At 47.0% G+C, this 18657-nt stretch overlaps 1 protein-coding gene across 2 annotated transcripts in view; it reads right to left on the bottom strand.

The window, feature by feature from the left end:
- The window catches only part of LOC139268860 (citron Rho-interacting kinase-like), a 336825-nt gene that overhangs the window by 293890 nt on the left and 24278 nt on the right, over positions 1-18657 (bottom strand). For both annotated transcript variants that reach the window (XM_070887645.1, XM_070887646.1), the window contains exons 3-6: positions 12744-12894; positions 10853-11028; positions 5706-5807; positions 1307-1449 (exon numbers count right to left, since the gene is read on the bottom strand). In XM_070887645.1, coding sequence (XP_070743746.1) covers positions 1307-1449; positions 5706-5807; positions 10853-11028; positions 12744-12894 — 572 coding nt within the window. The remainder of the gene's footprint in view (positions 1-1306; positions 1450-5705; positions 5808-10852; positions 11029-12743; positions 12895-18657) is intronic.

Below are 18657 nucleotides of genomic sequence, written 5' to 3'. Positions count from 1 at the left end.
TACTGTGCCCTACATTACCACTGCTGTTTGGGAGCCTATAAACAACTCCCACCAATGTTTCTGGCCCTTGCTGTTTCTTAGCTCCACCCAAACTGATTCTACTTCTTGATTTTCCGAGCCAAGATCCTTACATCCACGGTCTTTATCCCATCCTTTATTATCAGGGCTACCCCTCCGCCTTTTCCATTTTGCCTAAAGTAAAGTATCCTGGAATATTTAGTCCCAACCGTGGTCACTTTACAACCATGTCTCCATAATGGCTATTAGATCAAACCTATTAATTTCTATCTGCGCTAGTAATTCATCTATTTTGTTGCAAATGTTTCATGCATTCAAATATAGTGTCTTTAGCTCTGACCTTTGTCTATTTTTCCCTGATGTCACCTTAGTCAGTATTGTCCTATTACCTTTGTTACTCTCTGTCCATTCCTGACCTACTCTGCTTATTTTTACCCCAAACTCTGCTCTGCTCTCGAGCTGACATTTCTCTTGCTGCTTTTAAATTTATTTTTACTGAATCCTCCCACACTTCCCCCAACCCTCATCCTTTCATTAGTTTAAAGCCCTGTCTACAGCCCTAGTTATTCGATTCACTCTGTGCTCTGAAACACTGTTGCCTTATATACTCTTAAGAGCTGCACCCAATTTACAAGTCTTGACTCAGCTCCCCTATCTTCTGTGATTAACAACTATTCAAGAATAACACTTACTGTTACAAGACTGACAGTTAACACTGGCAGGCAACTTCTGTTAACTAGTTTTAAAGTTCTAGGTTTAAATCAAAATGTTAAACTAAATTTCACTTTTTACAGCTTCTACTTACCCAATACTTATCAGAAATTCCCACTTTTTCCAAATTCCCAAATAAACCACTCTTGAAGTCCACTCTGTGCAGACCACACATGTATACAGTGTGTTTTTTTTTTAAAAAGAGCGAGTTTGTTTGATCATCAAAGTGCGTTATTTTGGGAAAAAGAAAAAGACCACCATGTATGAAAGCTATTTATAAGATAGAAGTGCAAAGCAATTATTACTTTCTATGACAAGGAGTGGATATGCATAAAAAACTCTAAAAAGGTGAGATTGTGCTTCTATTTGCTTGCTTAATTACTGTTTAATAGATTTGATTCAGTTAAAGCCTGAGACAAGGTCTAATGCCATCTTGCATAAAAGCAAGGTACACCCCATGAAGGGAAATTCAGTTTGGTCCATTTCATCCCCTTATCTGCCACCAACCTGTGGTCTCCCTGCATACTAGCACTGTACCTACTGATCCATGATTGCAGTATCCCATACAATTGCTCACCTATGAACGTAACCCATCTGGTGAACACTATGAATGGCCAGAACTAACTCAGCCAAATAAAACTGAGCCATACTCTCATCAAACTGAGCATCATAACGATTCAGGAGTGCCAGGAGGTCACCCCCTGGTTGGTATTCCATTACCTAGGGGAAAAACAAAAGCCACATTAGTACATTTTCTACAGCTCCCTGTGCAATTCTACATGGCTACTTGGTGAGGTATCAAGAGGGCTACCAGCACGCAAGGACCCACACATCACCAAGTGGAGAAAATCGAAATAAACACGTTCTCAAAGGGAATACAAAATTTGTCTAGTTTAACCTAAACCGGAATCTTGAGTCACATTTTGAGCAGGCTGAGAATTCTTATTAACAGGAGCTGAGCAATTCTCCAATACACAAGGTGTAAGTATACACCCTAAAGGAAGAATTCCTCCAACTACAGTTATAGATTTTATACGGTTCAATATTAATTTATCACACTTAACACAGATTCACTTTCAAAACAAAAAGTCTTTAAATATTATATTAGTGATTTACTCAGGTTTAAAACACGTAAGCACCCACATCAATTACCCATATAACTAGGTGTACCAATTCCTTTAAAATCAGTACACCATTTTCACTTTCTATCAGACCTTCTAAAATCAAAGAACTAAGTGCATTTCAAATTATATCAGCTACAGCTTAACAGCTGGAGTGAACAGAAGGTGAATGGAATATTTTTGACCATCAGGTTGAGCACATAAAGTGATGCTAAAGTTTTAGATGAAGTCCAAAACATGTAAACCACAAATGTACAATGTGCCAGTCAATAATGCGCCAGTCAATAATGCTGCCTCGGAGTTGCTTCAGTTATTTGCAGTTAGAAGCAGACATTGTCATACTGCTCTGGGTACGAGAGTTGGAAAATAGGCAAAAATTGTCATTTTTATGCTTTAAGAGAAAGCCTCTGGGCTGAGCAAGCGCTCAAATCTTGTGTAAGTAGTTTGTGAAAAGTATGAGGTTATATAAAGTTTTATTGCAAGTGCAGCTCAAATCAGAGCTTTTAGATAATAAAGCTTTGAGTTCATCCCAATGAATGGCATACAAGAGAGCTTTTGCCAGACACAGAAACTCTCACACACAAACCTTTGTTTTTAAAAAGGAGGCAAGTGTAGCAGCAATATTTTCAATTTAGATATGCAGTAATCCTCCCAATTAGGGTATTTTTAAATAAATCTGCCTTATCGGAAGTAATCATTATTTTAACCATTTACTCTCCTAATGATTCTTTAATATTAAAAATTTTCTTTTTTGCCATCATCAGAGAGCATTAGAAAGCAGCTCCACAGGGAACAACCCTCCACCCCCGCCCTCCAAATCAGTAGCTAGGACAGGAAAGGAGACTGACCCACAGGGATTCCCATGAAACCCCTCTATCGTTCCGTTATCACCTCAGAGGGGACAAATCTGAAATGGCTGGTTTCAATGGGGAGCAAATCTGAAGTGACCTGCTACAAGGCAGCAAATATTTAAAATTCAAATAATGCTCCCACTTTTTCTTTCTTTAAGAATATTACAGCTCCATTCAGAACCAGCTAATGTAGCCATGTCCAAAGAATCCAAGGCTCTGCCCCAGACAAGCTGTGGCTTAGTCAGTTTTGGAATAACCTACTTTTTTTCCCAGTGTTGACGAGTATTAGCATCATGCCATCATTTCCTTAGCAATGAGCAGGACACAGACTGTCTGCCAAAGGCAATTTCAAGCCAATAGAAAATCTGTGCATCATTTAACCAGACAGACAGATCCTCCTGTTTGAAGTGAACTAGCAATATTCCGTATCTGAAATCCTCCTCTCTCTCACCATCCTCACCCAAAAAATATAAATATCTACAGTCACTTGAAATCAAACAGTTCCCACCATGCTATACAGAAATACATACACATTGATTCGAAGATCACTAGTGACATCTCCTGGCAGAAAGCACATGCTACACTTGTTTTTTTAACACTGCTCACAGCTGAATAGCAAAGCAATTATGTTCATCTGTGTAGATTTTTATTGACATGATTGCCTCACTTTATTTGAGCACCTCAATTTACACAGGCTCACCATGCCTTTATTGCCCTGCTCAGATTACCTGTGTCACAATTTGAAACAAGCAGCAATTCTACAGTAACTTTTGCCCATCGGGAGTGGATTAGAAACTTGATTTTCCACACACACCCACTGCCACTTGTGCAGTGATTTATGCATTTACTACCAACTAAATGTGTCCATTATGCTTAGAGTACAAGAACATAAGATTAGGAGCAGTAGTAGGCCATACGTTCCCTCAAAGCTTGCTCCTCCATTCAAGAAGCTGATCCTCTGCCTCAACTCCACATTCCCGTCCTATCCCTATATCCCTGGATTTCTTTAGTGTCCAAAAATATACTGATCTCAGTCTTGAATATACTTAACGACTGAGCATTCACAGTCCTCTGGAGTAGAGAATTCCTAAGATGAAGAAATTTCTCCTCAGCTCAGTCTTAAATGGCCAACACCCATATCCTGAAACTATGACCCCTAGTTCTAGACTCTCCAGCCAGGGGAAATAGCCTCTCAGCATCTACCGTGTCAAGCCCGCTAAGAATTTAATACATTTCAATGAGATCACCTCTCAATTCTTCTAAACTCCAGAGAATATAGGCCCATTCTACTCAATCTTTCTTTATAGTACCGTCTCATCCCATGAATCAATCTAGTGAACCATTGTTGTACCCCCTCAAAGGCAAGTATATCCTTCCTTGGGTAAGGAGACCAAAACTGTACACAGTACACCCGGTGTAATCTCACCAAAGCCTTATATAATTCCAGCCTAACTTCCTTACTCATACTCCAATCCCCTTGCAATAAAGGCTAACATACCATTTGCCTTCCTAATTGCTTGCTGTACTTGTATGTTCATTTTCTGCGATTCATGTACAAGGGCACCCAAATCCCTCTATATACCAACATTTACTGCTTTTCTATTCTTCCTAGGTATTAAAGGATATGGGCCAAAGGTAGGTCGCAGATCAGCTATGATCTAATTGAATGGTGGAGCATGCTCGAGGGGCTGAATGGCCTACCCCTCCTGCTGCTATGTTCCGATCAAAATGGATAATTTCACATTTCCCTACATTATACTCCATCTGTCACCTTTCACACTCACTTAACTGGTCCACAACCCTTTCCTCCTCACAGTTTACTTTCCCACCTAACTTTGTATCTTCAGCAAACTTGGATACATTACACTTGGTCCCTTCATCTAGGTCATTGATATAGATTGTAAATAGCCAAGGCCCAAGCACTGATCCTTGCGGCACCCCACTAGTTACAGCCTGCCAACTGGAAAATGACTCTTTTATTGCTACTCTCCATTTTCTGTCCTTTAACCAATCCTGAATCCAAGATAATATATTACCCCCAATCCCATGAGCCCTAATCTTCTATGGCACCTTATCGACTGCCTTTTGAAAATCAGTCCATTCAGACATGTCTGTATTCCATCCAAATCATTTATAAAATTTAAGCAATTGGTAGTGTAGCTTTTGAAAAATACACTCAGTTGATTCCATTGATGGAAAAGCAGTGGTTGCAACACTCTCAGGTTTTCCAGGTCTTTGGAAGAAAGCTAGACATCATGTTCATCTGCTCACTGGTCTTATGCCAAAACATTTGAGGATTATTACAAAGAGGAAAATGAAGTCTAGGATTCCAAATGTTTGGGAAATGCTGTCTGGGATTTTAAGTGGTTGTCTATCTTTCAAATGTTCAGCACAATTTGATTTTCAGGGATTGGCAAATGGAGAATCCATTCCATTTTGAGGGAGGGAGCGAGCGATATTGAAGATTCCTCATACAATTCACATGGACTCCACCAAATCTTTAGCTGACAAGTAATAAACCGAGCCATATATTGGAAAACCTAAAATTTGATTCCTTATCTGCGGTGAGTTAGTCGATTTAACTGGAGCAAAAGCTACTGTACCTGCTGGAATTGCAATTGTGTGAACATCAGATGAGGATAGAGTAAGACTGGAGTGTGATGCTCCCAGAGTTATGCCTGGCCACCTTCACAGTCTAGATTGAACGTAGGAGGGCTACTTGGGTAAAGTAGTAGAGGGCACCCAGTACCCATAGCCAAGTAAGGAGTGAATATCTTGGGAGAAGTGGGGGGGGGAAGGGGAAAAAAAAAAAAAAAGAGTACACTTGAAACCAAAATAAATTAATGTTTTTGGAAGTTTGCCCTTCCTCTCAAGTTGCTGACCATCTTTCTAGGTACAATTTTGTGCACCAGCAGGCCTCTACACACACAGCTGGTGATACTCAGGGTAACAAACAGGCCCTTTCCCAGTGTTTATCTTGCTTGTTGCAGCTTCACCTACTCACCAGATAGATACAAGTCTTGTCCTGAAATGCATATTGTAATGGTGGCAGCCAGGGGCTGGTGCTGCGTGACAGGATACTACATTCCTCCTCAAAAAACACCACCTGTTGACCAAGAAAAAATATCTTAAGAGTGGGGTGGGTGAAGCTCGAAAACAATAAAGCTGTATAAGCCAACTCTAAGCTACAGAAACAGTATATTACAAACTTACTGATCGTGTTACTAAAACCACACGCACTCATACAATCAATCAATCAGCACTTTACAGCTGCATATATAATACACCAAGTAACTTTCAAACAGTGACAATTTATTTTGTTCTTTTTCAAAAATCTTGTTTAACCTCCAATTCTCCCCCTCTCCATTTTCTTCCCTTTAGCCTCTTCAGGCTACAAATCTCTTGGGGCTAACAGGGGAATCTATTTGATCTCGGGGTCCAATACTGTTTGAATCACTGTGAACAAGCAAGTAAGAGCAGTGTAACAACTAATCTTCTCTCTGTTCAGAGATGTGCAATTCCTCCTCAATTCCCTGAATAACCAGGTTCCTCTAAGCAAGACCCCGTGAAGCTCAGGCAAGGTTTCCCAGTTTGCTTGGCCTGTGAACAATCAAGTCTTGTTAGCAATTTTTTCAATGCCACCATCATCTGTAGATTTCTTCTCTTTCAGTGACCCATATCCGCATAACTCTGCTCAAAAGGCATGAATTATCTTCTTCCTATGTAGTCCTGCCTGGAGAAAAGCAAGCAGCACTGCACAAGTTGGGCCCACACTCCAGAGAGAGGGCAAGTCCTGCAAATTCCAGTCTGGCTTTCCTAAATGTTAAGTACCGTGCAGGCTAGCCATGCTTCGGTTCATGGGGATGCCTCTCAGCTACGCTTCAGTTGATACAATTTGCTATCATTCATCGTGGTCCTTCAAATCAGCCTGCTGGCTGTGCTGTGTGAGCCTACTCATGCCACCCACCCTGCCCCCTCCTCTGCTGCTAACCATTTGTCTGTTCTGTTATATTTTGCAGAATTTGAGGCCAACCCTGACGATGCAGAAGAAGATTCAGATGAAGATGAGCCTGAAGAGGAGAACAGCTTCCAATCCCACCTTCCAGACCAAGAGCAGGGGGATGGATGAAGCCCTCACTTTTGAGGAGGTGCAGGTGCCATCCATTGAGGTGCCAGGCCCTTCCCTGACTAGTGGCGAGACATTCCATGATTTCCCACCATCCGAGGTTGGGGATTCCAGTGGGGTGCGTCGAGGTGCACCCAGGGACCCAACGTCCGAGGTTGCGGGTCCCAGTGGGATGCAGCAAGGCACACCCAGGGCCCCACCGTCTGAGGCGGGTCCCACTGAGATTCTGTAAGCCACACCCACGATGAGGAGGGGAAGGAGAGCTCGACCGCGCTCTCCTGAGGTGCAGAATCTAACAGATGTGGTTCACATGATGTCAATGAGTGTAGAGAGCATTGACCTTACGCGATCACTCCTGGACATCATCAGTGAGGTGGATGATGAAGTATTGGGACTGTTAGAAGTATCAACACTCATGAGAAATAGGAACGATGTCCGGGACCATGAGTGAGGGAATATCTGAGTTAGCAGAAACCATGTCAGTGAACATGAGGGAGGGAATGTCACAGATAGCTGATGCACTTTCAGTGACCATGAGGGAGAGAATGTCACAGGTAGTTCAGACACTTTAATTCAACATGAGTGAGGGAATGTTGGAGGTCATTGACACTGTCAGGGTGCATGAGGGAGGGTATGTTGGAGTTAGCTGCTGTAATAAGGGAACACGCCCAGACTGCGCGTCCTTTGACAGAATCAACTGCCACTCCCATCCCCAGACCAACCTCTTTAGAGCCCCAAGCCGGGCCCTCCACATTGCCACCTGCCCACCCCCCACACCCTCAACAGGTGCACATTACCCAAGATGTTGGAAAGAATAAGCTTGGTACCAACCCCAGAAACACTGCGCCACTGCTTGCGGGCAGGGGTGGTGGAGTCACTAAGACCAAGTGCGGCCGGCGGTCTTAGATAACGTGGAGGAGAGATGGGTGCAGCCTTTCTTTGCATCTGCTGCTGTTATTATTATTGTCGTAACTGTTGTCAAATTAAAAGTTTTTTGTAAGTTATGTAAATTTACAAGTTTAAAAAATTAGTAAGTGATCGTAACTGAAAAATTTAAAGTTTGGTACAAGAATATTTTTATTAAAGTTAAGTTCAAATGCTTGTTAAACTTTTCAATAAAATATATTTTACATTATAACTGAATAATTTCCATTATTTGTTCCATTATTAACATAACTTTTGAAGTAAACAAGAATAATTTCCATCATTTGTTCCATTAACACAACACATTACGGAACAGGTTCAAACAGTAAACATGGTCCATGTGGAATAGTTGCCGCTGAGCCTTCAGGCAGCAAAGTGTTCGCGGGTGAGCTGCTGGCGCAAGGCTCGAGCAATCGTTAAAGGGGCACGACGGCCCGCCCTCCTCCTGGGGGTGATCACCGTGATCCTGGAGGATCCTGCCGCTCAGGAAGTTCCTCTTCATCCTGCACCTGTGCCTGGTGGACCTGCTATCCGTCCTCACGCCCTTGGGCATGGTCTCCAGCGCTGGTCTGCTGGCCAGCAGCACCTCCCTGTGCATCTGTCTGAGCGGCATCTCCGTCCTGACCACGAAGGCCATCAACGTCGAGCGTTACTACATCATCGTGCACCCTCTGAGATACAAGGTGAAAATGACCATGGGGCTGGCCGCCTCCGCCCTGCTGCTAATCATGAGCCAGGGGACCCTCACCTCGTTGATGCCGCTGCTGGCTGGGACCTCCCAGCCCAGGAACTCCAGCCGCCGCTGCTCCCTTCACTGGGGCACCGGAGCCCAGGGCAAAGTTCAGGTACTTGCATGGCTTCCTCGTCCTCCTGCTAGTTATCTGCATCTTCCTCATCATTATCATCAGCCACTCTCACCACAGGTGGGTCTTCTACTACCAGCTGTTGCTGCCTCATGATGGCTAAGTTATGCAGCATGCAGCACACAACAGTGAACTGACCGACAATCTCAGTGGAGTACAGCAAGTAGCCTCCTGAATGGTCCAGGCATCGGAAACGCTGTTTCAAGATGCCTATGGTCCTCTCCATGATGTTGCGTGTCGCAGTTGTATTCCCAGTCAGCTTCCATCCAGGTTACGCATAGGGGCGTCATGAGCCAGGTGGCGTGGCCGTACCCTTTGTCTCCCAGTAGCCAGCTCTGCCCTTCTGGCGGCTGCTGAAATGGTAGATATAACGCTCTCGCGTAGGATGAATGAATCACGAGTGCTGCCAGGATATCTTGCATCAACTGACATGATATGATGTATGTCGTCACACACGAGCTGCACATTAATGGAGTGGAAGCCTTTTCTGTTCCCGTACATCTTGTAATCCTCCAAAAGGTGCTCACAAGGCGATGTGGGTACAATCAATACAGCCCTGCAGCTTTGGGAAGCCAGTAATCCTGGAGAAGCCCACAGCCCTGTCACGCATTGCCTGGGCGGTCATGGGGAACTTTATGTAGTCATTCCTACGGGCATATGGTGCAGCAGTCACGTGTTGCATGTTGAGAAATGGCGCACATGTCCCCAGTTATAGCTTGGAAGGATTCGGATGCATAGAATGAAAGTGCAGCTGTAACCTTCACTTCAACTGACAAAGCAGTCCTCCTAAGTTGTAGGTTTGCTTTCACCAACTCACAGATCTCAGTTACAACTTCTTTGCAGAAAGGCAGCCTTCTGACAGTCTGCATCACTCAGGTGGAGGTACGAATGCCTGCTTGATATACCAGAGGTGGGCTAGGCCTCCTGCCCAGCACCCTACAGGCTGAGGTTCGTCATGCGATGACGTTGAATCAATTGTCTCCTCTGCAGCACCATGATGCAGACAGCTCGCACAAAATATGGCACTGTCAGTGCCCTCATGCTTAAATTTTACCTTTACAAGAAACTCAAAACGGCAAGGCAGGAGAGGTTCTTTGTTCTCTCTCCCCAAGATCTGAATGGACCACACCCAGGTCTGAGCAAGTGCAGTGATCGGGTACCGCCCCCCACCCCCCCAAACTCATTTGATGCTCAGGGTTGTGACTTCTTCCGATCACATTCAACAGCACCTGTCACCGCCACCCCCCCCCCCCCCCCCCATACCCCAAAACTCCCCGGGCTCATTTGATGCCTAATGCAATCTTCCGATTGCCACTTCCCCGGCCCGGGCTTGTTTTGCAGCCGAGCCCCGAGCCAGTGTCTGGGGCCGATTCTGCCGGCCGACGCTCAACCCTCCAGCCGTGTTTCAAGACGTTCAGTGGTGGTGTGCAAATTTTAAAAAATTGAAAAGTTCAGAATTCCAAACTTCCATCTACTCCGTTGAAAGGTAAAAAAATGTAATCTTTATTATGCATATTTAAAGTGTTCTTATCTCCCTCCAAAACTTCAATGAAAAACAATGACGTCTTTCTGCGCCGATTTTTCAATATGCGCTGCTTTTTCTTAACTCACCAGAAGGTTTTTCGGGAGTAGCCAGATACACCGACCTAGAAGACATTTTTTGGGGGCAAACTTTGAAAAATGATGAAAACTGGCGCAGACATGAGGTAACGCCCCCATGACATTAAAAAGTCTAACCTAAAAAAATGTAACTAACTCAGTTACGCTGGCACAGATTCCTTGGGGAAATTTTAGTTTAAAAACTTACGCCAAAAAAACGGCGCAAATGACCGGGGAAAATTGAGCCCACTGTTTATATAACGTAGCAATAATGAACTACAAGTGCATAGCAGGGCAGTCGCTCCAAGTATGGGAAACCCTCGAGTGTACGAACATTCCTCAAAGCCCTTACATCCATCGTGACACCATCATGTGACTACAGTCCAATACGGGAATTAATCTCTGTATTACATTGTCCGCATTACATTAAAACTTGTAATAACTTCAAACAGGATTAATTTTAAACCTAAAAAAAGGGAGAAATTTGGAATTATTGTTAACTTTTGCAATAATCAATCATACATGGCCACAACTGGATAACAGACAGCTCAGCCACCCTGTGGGTCCCACAGTGACAGCTCTTTTGGACAAAGCAATACTTGGATCACACCCAAATCTACATAATAGATGTCATCTTACATTATCCTGTCCGATCAGCGCTTGTTTATTCATCACTTTCATGGCATAAACATCGTTGGTGGCCTTCTCTCGTACGACCTGCACTTCCGCAAAAACACCACGGCCAATCACGTTTTTCACCTCAAAGTCACCAGCACAGGGTTGCAACTCCCGCATCTCAGTCAGGGTATCTTTGTCTGCAGACAGAAAAGACAGAATGAATTTACTAATAAAACCACCCTCATCCAATCGAACACAACACAGGAATGTAAAACGTTACCTGGGTTGAACATCATAAAATCTGTCGTTATTATACTGTTTGCATGATTCATTGAACTGCAGCACTCCATGTGGGGCAAACGAGGACCCAGGATTTTAATACTTGTTAGAATTGTTCCCTTCAAAAACAATTGTGTGAAAGAGGAAGATCTCTTTTTCTCTCTCTCAGACACACACAATCTCTTGCTGTTGGATCACTTGCCTGTCCACGTGTGAGAGTGAGAGAGAGAGAACACCCACTCACTTAGATTCCAGCACATTCTATTTGATCTCTCATTCGTTCTGTTGTGTTCTGTTCTCTTGCCTACAGATTAGCAGATTATCCACTTTCTGCCCAAACACCAACCACCATAAGTAACCTTTAAATTGTTTTAATTTGCTGTTAATTTATACTCATTTAATATCTTTCTGATCATCACATCTTATTCCAAAGGACTCCCTGTGCAAGAGGGATGGAAACCAAATGCTAGAACTGAGATGATATACGTATCAGGGCAGACTGGGGCTCTTTTCTCCAGAAAAGGGTAGTCCGAGGGGTGACCTGATAGAGATATTTAAGATTATGAGAGGGTTTCATAGGGTAGACATGGAGAAAATGTTTCTACTTGTGAGGGAGTCCAAAACTAGAGGTCATAAATACAAGATGGTCACTAGTAAATGCAACAGGGAATTCAGGAGAAAATTCTTTACCCAAAGAGTGGCAAGAATGTAGAACGCGCTATCACAAATAGTTCAGCCAAATAGCATCGATATATTTAAGGGGAAACTGAATAAGCACTTGAGTGAAAAAGGAATAGAAGGAAATGTTGATAGGGTTAGATCAAGAGAGGTAGGAGGAAGCTCGTGTGAAGCATAAATGTCAGCATAGACCAGATGGGGTGAATGGCCTGTTTCTGTGCTGTGTACTCCATGTAGAACACAATCCAATAATCAGACAAAAGTCAGAGTTTCGAAAATTGAAGCGGAAGCGGGTGGTGAGGAATATTAGTTCTCAGTTATCACTATGTGGATTCATTAACTTCAGTTAAGGAAAAATATATTCTACTGAATTTCCTATTAACTGGTGTCGCCAAGTCGTCCTTTTTTTAAAAATTGGTTTTGAACTAGGAATATACAGCCCGAGAGCAAACATTGTGTATAGATGCCCCTCCTCATATATCAGGATTGGACACAGTAGGACAGTGCACAGTACTCCATATCTCACATCAGAAGTCATACACAGTACATGCACTGAGCTACCTCTGATCAGCATTAACCTAAAGCATGGATACACCAAAACGCAGGCAGCTGCAGGAGATCCAGGAATATAGATCCCTCGCCCTGAAATGCAACTAATTATAGGGTAATTAAGAGTATACTTTTCTTTAACATTTCAATGCCTGATTGCTCTGTTAAGAGTCATTGTAGCTCAGCTCCTGTTTGTCGTACTCAGCCAAGAAAGGCAAGGAAACAAACTTTGCTTACATTAGACATCAGAATTCCAGACAAGAAAATGGAGAGAAGTTTGAGAGACAGCAGTACCCAAATACACCAGTAACTACATACAGTAGTTCAAGTTTTAACCATGATCCACCATACAAAAAGAAACAAGAATCTTATCAGACCAATGACAGCCTTAAGGTGCAGTACTCACACTTCTTCACAAAATTGGCCACATGTTTAATCTTCAGCAGCTCAGGGCTACTACATTCATCAAAGAGGACAAAAATTGCATCAATGAGTCCCTCTCTAGTCAATAGACAGGAAGACTGCTGCTGTGTTCGACCAAGAAATTGAGTCTTTCCCTGTTGACAGAGTGCAATGAAAATCAGGTAAGTCCCCAATGGATTGCCCACTTAATCAAAGGCACGTGCATTATAAAACAATAACTTGCATTTATATAGCACCTTCTAACATCACACGGCGCTTCACAAGAGCATTATCAAACAATATTTCACACCGAGCCACATAAGGAGATATTAGAGGTAGGTTTTAAGGTGCATCTTCAAGGAGAGAGTGTTACAGAGGCAGAGGGGTTTCGGGAGGAAATTCCAGAGCTTAGGGCAAAGGCAACTGAAAGCACAGCCGTGGAGCGCTTAAAATATGGGATGTGCTAATGGAGTTTGTGGCAGGGACCGAAGACAATGGCTTTGGTCTTCCCAATATCTAGTTGGAGGAAATTGCTGCTCATCCAGAACTGGATGTCGGACAAGCATTCTAACAAATTAGAGACAATGGAGGGGTCGAGCGAGTTGGTGTTGAGGTAGAGCTGGGTGTCGTCAGCGTACATGCGGAAGCTAAAGTTGTGTTTTTGGATGATGTTGCCAAGGGGCAGCATGTACATAAGAAATAGGACGGGGCCAAGGATAGATCCTTGGGGGTCTCCAAGTATAGCAGTGCAGGAGCGGGAAGAGAAGCCATTGTAGGTGATTCTCTGGCTACAACAGGAGAGATAAGAATGGAACCAGGCAAGTGCAGTCCCACCCAGCTAGATAACAGAGAGGCGTTGGAGGAGGAGGGTATAGTCATCCGTGTGGACAGCAAAAAATGACTCAGAAAGCAATAAAGAAAGGAAAGATAGATTACGAAAGTAAACTTGCGCAAAACATAAAAACAGATAGTAAAAGCTTTTACCGATATATAAAACGGAAGAGTGTGACTAAAGTAAATGTTAGTCCCTTAGAAGATGAGAAGGGGGATTTAATAATGGGAAATGTGGAAATGGCTGAGACCTTAAATAATTATTTTACTTCGGTCTTCACAGTGGAAGACACAAAAACCATGCCAAAAATTGCTGGTCACGGGAATGTGGGAAGGGAGGACCTTCAGACAATCACTATCACTAGGGGGGGGTAGTGCTGGACAGGCTAATGGGACTGAAAGTAGACAAGTCCCCTGGTCCTGATGAAATGCATCCCAGGGTATTAAAAGAGATGGCGGAAGTTATAGCAGATCCATTCGTTATAATCTACCAAAATTCTCTGGACTCTGGGGAGGTACCAGCGGATTGGAAAGCAGCTAATGTAACGCCTCTGTTTAAAAAAGGGGGAAGACAAAAGGCAGGTAACTATAGGCCGGTTAGTTTATCATCTGTAGTGAGGAAAATGTTTGAAACTATCATTAAGGAAGAAATAGTGGGACATCTAGATAGGAATAGTGCAATCAAGCAGACGCAGCATGGATTCATGAAGGGGAAATCATGTTTAACTAATTTACTGGAATTCTTTGAGGATATAACGAGCATGGTGGATAGAGGTGTACCGATGGATGTGGTGTATTTAGATTTCCAAAAGGCATTCGATAAAGTGCCACACAAAAGGTTACTGCAGAAGATAAAGGTACGCGGAGTCAGAGGAAATGTATTAGCATGGATAGAGAATTGGCTGGCTAACAGAAAGCAGGTAGTCGGGATAAATGGGTCCTTTTCGGGTTGGAAATCAGTGGTTAGTGGTGTGCCACAGGGATCGGTGCTGGGACCACAACTGTTTACAATATACATAGATGACATGGAAGAGGGGACAGAGTGTAGTGTAACAAAATTTGCAGATGACACAAAGATTAGTGGGAAAGCGGGTTGTGTAGAGGACACAGAGAGGCTGCAAAGAGATTTAGATAGGTTAAGCGAATGGGCTAAAGGTTTGGCAGATGGAATACAATGTCGGAAAATGTGAGGTCATCCACCTTGGAAAAAAAAACAGTAAAAAGGGAATATTATTTGAATGGGGAGAAATTACAACATGCTGCGATGCAGAGGGACCTGGGGGTCCTTGTGCATGAAACTCTTTTTGGAGTTCACCTGCAAAAACATAAAACATTAAACCGTGCCACCCGACCTGGGTGACACACCAGACATTTACAAGGCCCTTTTTTCCTTTTTTTGGGTTTTTTTTTGTGTTTTTCATTTTTTTTTTTGGTTTTTTTTCTTGGGCGCTAAAATCACATTTTTCCAGTGCCCCCTATAAAAGGGAAGGGGACACTAAAAGCACCGGCAATTAAAACAAATTAAACTTTAAAACGTAAAATCAAATTAAAATTTGGTTGCCGGGCGTGATGATGCACTCCAGTCCCTCCGGTGCCCACCTCTCGCGGAAGGCCGCGAGCGTACCGGTGGACACCGCGTGCTCCATCTCCAAGGACACCCTGGACCGGATGCAAGAGCGGAAGAGAGGCAGGCAGTCAGGTTGAACGACCCCCTCGACCGCCCGCTGCCTGGACCGGCTGATGGCACCCTTGGCCGTGCCCAGGAGCAGTCCTACGAGGAGGCCTTCGGACCTACCCGTTCCCCTCCGCACAGGGTGCCCAAAGATCAGGAGAGTGGGACTGAAGTGCAGCCAGAATTTCAGGAGCAGCCCCTTCAAATAATGGAACAGGGGCTGCAACCTCGTGCACTCGATAAAAACATGGAACACGGACTCCTCCAGACCACAGAAATTGCAGGCGGCCTGGGAGTCCGTGAACCGGCTTAAAAACTTATTGCACGGCACTGCTCCGTGCACCACCCTCCAGGCCAAGTCCCCGATGAATAGTGGGAGGACCCCTGCGTAGAGTGCCCTCCATCGGGGACCCCCGCCTCCTCCGGACGGCAAGATGGTACGCCATGGCGTGTCCGGACGGCAGGCGAGGATGGCAAAGTTGAGAGTGTGCAGGAGCAGCCCGTACAAGAAACCCCTCCGCGCGGAACTGAAAGGCACGGAGGGGATTTCCCCGAGGCGGCTCAAGTTGTGAGGCGCCGGCCCCCGAGGGAGGTTCCGGGGTTTGGCGCCGATGAGGAATTCCGTCCGGACGGGGGTCAGTTCGGACGGGATCTCCCCACGTGCCTGAGCCTCCTCGATGCACCTAACGGAGTCAGGGCCCAGAGCTGTTTTTAGCGACTCGATGGCATCGGCCGCGTGGCGGACGTTGGCAGAATTTAGGCGCCGCGCCAGCGTGTCTGGCGCCATCCAGCCCGCTCCTCCGCCATCGAGCAGGTCCCTGACCCTGGTCACCTCACCAGCCACAGCCCTCTCTTCCGACCGCCACATAAAACCTCGGTCGTGGAGGTACGGATTCCCGAGCAGCGGCTCCTGCAGGACGGCCGCCACTCCAGCCGGCGGAGAGCTGCGCTTGGTGGAGACTTTGTTCCAGACCCTGATGAGTTCCCTGTAAAAGACAGGCAGCTCCCGGAGGGCGGTCCTAGCACCCCCCAAGTTCACAAACAGGAGCTGCGTGTCATAATTGAGGTCGCGCTGCTGGCGGAAGAAATACCTCGCCAGAGCACACCACCTAGGAGGAGGCTCGACGTAAAGGTATCTCTGCAGGGTCTGAAGACGGAAAGTCACGAGCTGGGCGCTGACGCACACCAACGACTGACCGCCCTCCTCAAGCGGGAGACTCAAGACCGCAGCAGAGACCCAGTGCTTCCTGTTGTTCCAGAAGAAGTCCACCAGCTACAAACGCAGGGGGAGGGGTCAAAGTGACCAGCCGGTACCACAACATTGCGGCCACCAGCTGGTTTATGACTAGCGCTCGACCCCTGTAGGACAGCACTCGGAGCAGTCCTGTCCAGCGCCCTAGGCGAGCGGCGACCTTGGCTTCCAGCTCCTGCCAGTTCGCCGGCCAGGCTCCCTCGTCGGGGCTAAGGTAGACTCCCAGATAGAGGAGATGGGTCGTGCTCCAGGCAAAAGGCCTGAGCTCCTCCGGCAGGGAGTCCACCCGCCACTGACCCACCAGGAGTCCGGAACATTTCTCCCAGTTGATCCTGGCGGAGGACGCGGCCGAGTAAATCTCCTGGCACTCACGCATCCTCCGCAGGTCAGCGGGATCCTCTACCGCGAGGAGCAAGTCATCGGCGTAAGCCGAGAGGACGACCTCCACGCCCGGCCCTTGCAGAGCCAGTCCCGTCAACCTCGTCTGCAAGAGGCGCAGGAAAGGCTCCACGCAAACGGCGTATAACTGGCCGGACATGGGGCATCCCTGGCGCACCCCTCTCCTAAAGCGAAGGGGCGCCGTCAAGGACCCGTTAACCTTAATCAGACACTCCGCGGCGGCGTACAAAAGTCGGATCCGGGCGACGAAATGCGTCCCGAACCCGAAAGCGCGCAGAGTTCTGAGCAGATAGTCGTGATCCACCCTGTCGAACGCCTTCTCTTGGTCGAGGGATAGGAAGGCGACCGACAGACCAGCCTCCTGGGAACAATGGATGAGGTCCCGGACCAGATGGATGTTATCGTGGATTGTCCGGCCCGGGACCGTGTAGGACTGGTCGGGGTGGATCATGTGGTCCAGCACGGCACCAAGGCGAGCAGACATCGCCCTGGCGAAAATTTTGTAGTCCGTGCTGAGGAGGGAGACCGGGCGCCAGTTCTTAAGGAGACGGAGATCGCCCTTCTTAGGCAGCAGGACGATGACTGCCCTGCGCCAAGAGAGGAGCATCTACCCGGTCGCCAGACTTTCCCCCAGGACCCGCGCGTAGTCGCCCCCCAGGACGTCCCAGAACGCCCTGTGGAACTCCACGGTCAGCCCGTCCAGCCCCGGGGATTTTCCCCTCGAGAGCCGGTCGAGGGCACCGGTCAGCTCCGCCAGGCTTAGCGGAGCTTCCAGATTTTCGGCGCCCTCCGGGCTGACCTTCGGCAGGTCCTCCCACAAAACTCTACGCGCTTCCTCGCTGGACGGATCCGGAGAGAACAGGGCCCCGTAATATTCACGGGCCCTGTTGTTGACGCCCCCTGGATCCGAGACGAGAGAGCCGTCGTCGGCCAGCAGCGTCAAGAGCTGCTTACGGACACTCTGCCTTTTTTCCAGCGAGTAGAAGAAGGGGGAGCCGCGGTCCAGATCCCGCAGGAACCGGATCCGCGACCTCACGAACGCGCCTCGGGACCCGACGAGCTGCAGGTCCTTCAGCGCGGCCTTCTTCGCTTCGTACACCGTCCGCAGGGCCGGGTCCTGGACGACTTGACCGAGACGGGATTCCAGGTCGAGCACCTCTTTTTCTAGGCGCCCGACCCTGGCCGCCCGCCTCTTGGTCGACCCCCTCGCGTACTCTTGACGGAAGACGTGGACGTGAGCCTTGCCCACGTCCCACCATAGCCTCAAGGAGGGGAAGCCCCCCTGCTTCCTTCTCCAGTCGGCCCAGAATCGACGGAACGAGTCCTGGAACCGCACGTCCTCCAGCAGCTGGTTGTTAAAGTGCCAGTACGCGGACCCCGTCCTCGCGCGGAGCGAAGCGAGCTCCACCCACACCAGGTGGTGGTCCGAACACGGCACCGGCCGCATGGAGGCCGCCGGGACGCAGGAAACGTACGCCCGAGACACGTAAAGGCGGTCGACTCTGGACCATCCTACTCCAGGCCTCACCCAAGTGAAGGCGCTGGAGTCGGGGTGGAGATTTCGCCAGACGTCCACCAAGTCGAAGGACCCAACCAGGTCCCTCAACTTCTCCATCGCCGTAATGCACTGCGGGGCACCGGAGCGGTCCCTCGCCTCGAGGGTGCAGTTAAAATCCCCCCCCGAGGACAATGCAGTCGCCGATGTCGACGGAGCCAAGGAGAGCGGACACCTCTTCAAAGAAGCGCGTTCACGAGATAGAGCGG

Source organism: Pristiophorus japonicus, chromosome 8 (genome assembly GCF_044704955.1).
Source record: "Pristiophorus japonicus isolate sPriJap1 chromosome 8, sPriJap1.hap1, whole genome shotgun sequence".
NCBI classification, from domain to species: domain Eukaryota; kingdom Metazoa; phylum Chordata; class Chondrichthyes; family Pristiophoridae; genus Pristiophorus; species Pristiophorus japonicus.
The sequence above is the reverse complement of the archived record's forward strand: the minus strand, read 5'-3'. Positions and strand labels throughout refer to the sequence as shown.